The sequence below is a fragment of the Phytophthora parasitica genome (genome assembly GCF_000247585.1).
Source record: "Phytophthora parasitica INRA-310 unplaced genomic scaffold supercont2.18, whole genome shotgun sequence".
NCBI classification, from domain to species: Eukaryota; Oomycota; class Peronosporomycetes; order Peronosporales; family Peronosporaceae; genus Phytophthora; species Phytophthora nicotianae.
In genome coordinates, this window is record NW_008649004.1 from 165,792 (window position 1) to 167,472 (window position 1,681).

The window sequence follows — 1,681 nt, forward strand, 5'->3', positions numbered from 1 at the left end:
AAGCAAGCAAGGGCGCGTCACAGAATCAGTTTTTCGTGGTGAATGCAGACAATTTTGAAACTCTGCTCCGTCGTAGAGTAAAACGTGTGTCGAATGTCGAGCGAAAATTGTGGAATCAAGATGTACTGGGAAATCTCTCCTTTGAATTCTTTCTATACTGCAAAGCGCGCCCAAAGCCTGCACCAACACTTCATCGAGCGACTGCTGCACGAATTAGAACCCCGACAGCAGCTGTCGAACGTTATCAAGAGAACAATGGAGTGGTATTGGGACCAATTACAATAAACATCTTGTCACTACGCATGCCAGACAACCCGATAGGACACAGCTCACAATTCCGAGTGACAATACAACGCGTCAAGCGATGGCAATTGACAAGGCAGCGGCTCGACTAGCCACAGCTTCGCAAAATAACGCTCAAAGACAGACAGCATCGATTCGCCTCGAGATTAACGGAACGTGGAACACTTTTAAAGTTGATGTATCGAGTTTAAGAAAGGATCTAGGACTTCCCGATCATGGCAGTTTTTCACAAGGGATATTTCATGGATTCGTACCTGTAGATCCACCTGCAATGGACCTAAACGACGTCGATCACATTGAAAAAGATGTCGATCACATTGAAAAAGAAAACGTCGGTGGTCGGCGAGAAGAAGACTAGTATTATCTAGAAATAACGATTTTTCACGTCGTACGCCTCCGGGATTCTCCAGGCAATTCGTAATATCATGAAAAAATATATTTAATCTTAACATTCCCGTTTGAATTTTTTATAAATTTATATATAGTTGCTGATAATTATAATTAAAGCGCTGCATGCATCAAAACAAAAACCGCAAGGTCAGGGCGATGCCGATCGACTTGATCGAAGAATATGGCTATGAGGGCGTTACCTTGTACGCAACATTTATAGAGGGAGATGTAGCTGGCAAGTTCATCTCGGATGTGGCTCTGAATGAGAACAAGTCTGTGCGGTTGAAAAACAACAGTGGAAATTACCGAAAATGGGTTTGTTCGGCGAGGGGGTGTAAATGGTTCGTCGCCATGTCAAGGAAACGTGTGAAACAAGATACGAAGAGTGCACGAAAACGTCCTATTACGAAGCTCAGTCATGTACCGGATAACGCTTGGTATATCTCTAAAGTGGATTTAGATCATTCCCAGGTTTGCAGTAGCACGGCCAATCCTTCCGGAAGTCAAATTGAGAGAACGTCAGGCTTTCAGGCGGCCGTTTTGGAGGGATATAACACGTCAAAACAACGTATTGTTCGTAACTTACAAGTTGTGGAAGGAATCGACGTGTCGTCGAAGAATTCTGTTCTTTACCGAACTATTAGTTCAGCACTGACAAAATTGGAAAGTGATTCTAGTGAGGAATTTCAAGCTTTTCCATCCTATTTAGATGCTTTTGCCAAGGAAAATCCTGGATCAAGAGTGTGCTGCCAACTCGATCATGCTGGTAGATTTTTCCGAGCTTTTCTTTCTATTGGATCCATTGTGAACGTTCAAAACTCACTTCTTCCAGTGTGGGAGTGCGATGGCACCCACATGAAACATTCTAGATACAACGGAATTTGCTTAACACTAATTGGGAAAGATGGAAACAAGCGCATCGTACCGGTAGCTGTTGCGTACATCCACAAGGAGACTGTGGGGAACTTCGTATGGTTTTTTGCAAACT

General features: G+C 43.4%; 1 protein-coding gene across 1 annotated transcript; it reads left to right on the plus strand.

The window, feature by feature from the left end:
- Nucleotides 1-364: 364 nt before the first annotated feature.
- PPTG_09398 (hypothetical protein) lies at nt 365-661 on the plus strand (the record flags this gene model as incomplete). Its single annotated transcript, XM_008904398.1, has 2 exons — nt 365-488; nt 564-661. The coding sequence occupies 2 exons, from the start codon at nt 365-367 to the stop codon at nt 659-661; spliced, it is 222 nt and encodes a 73-aa protein (XP_008902646.1).
- Between the last annotated feature and the right edge of the window lie 1,020 nt (nt 662-1,681).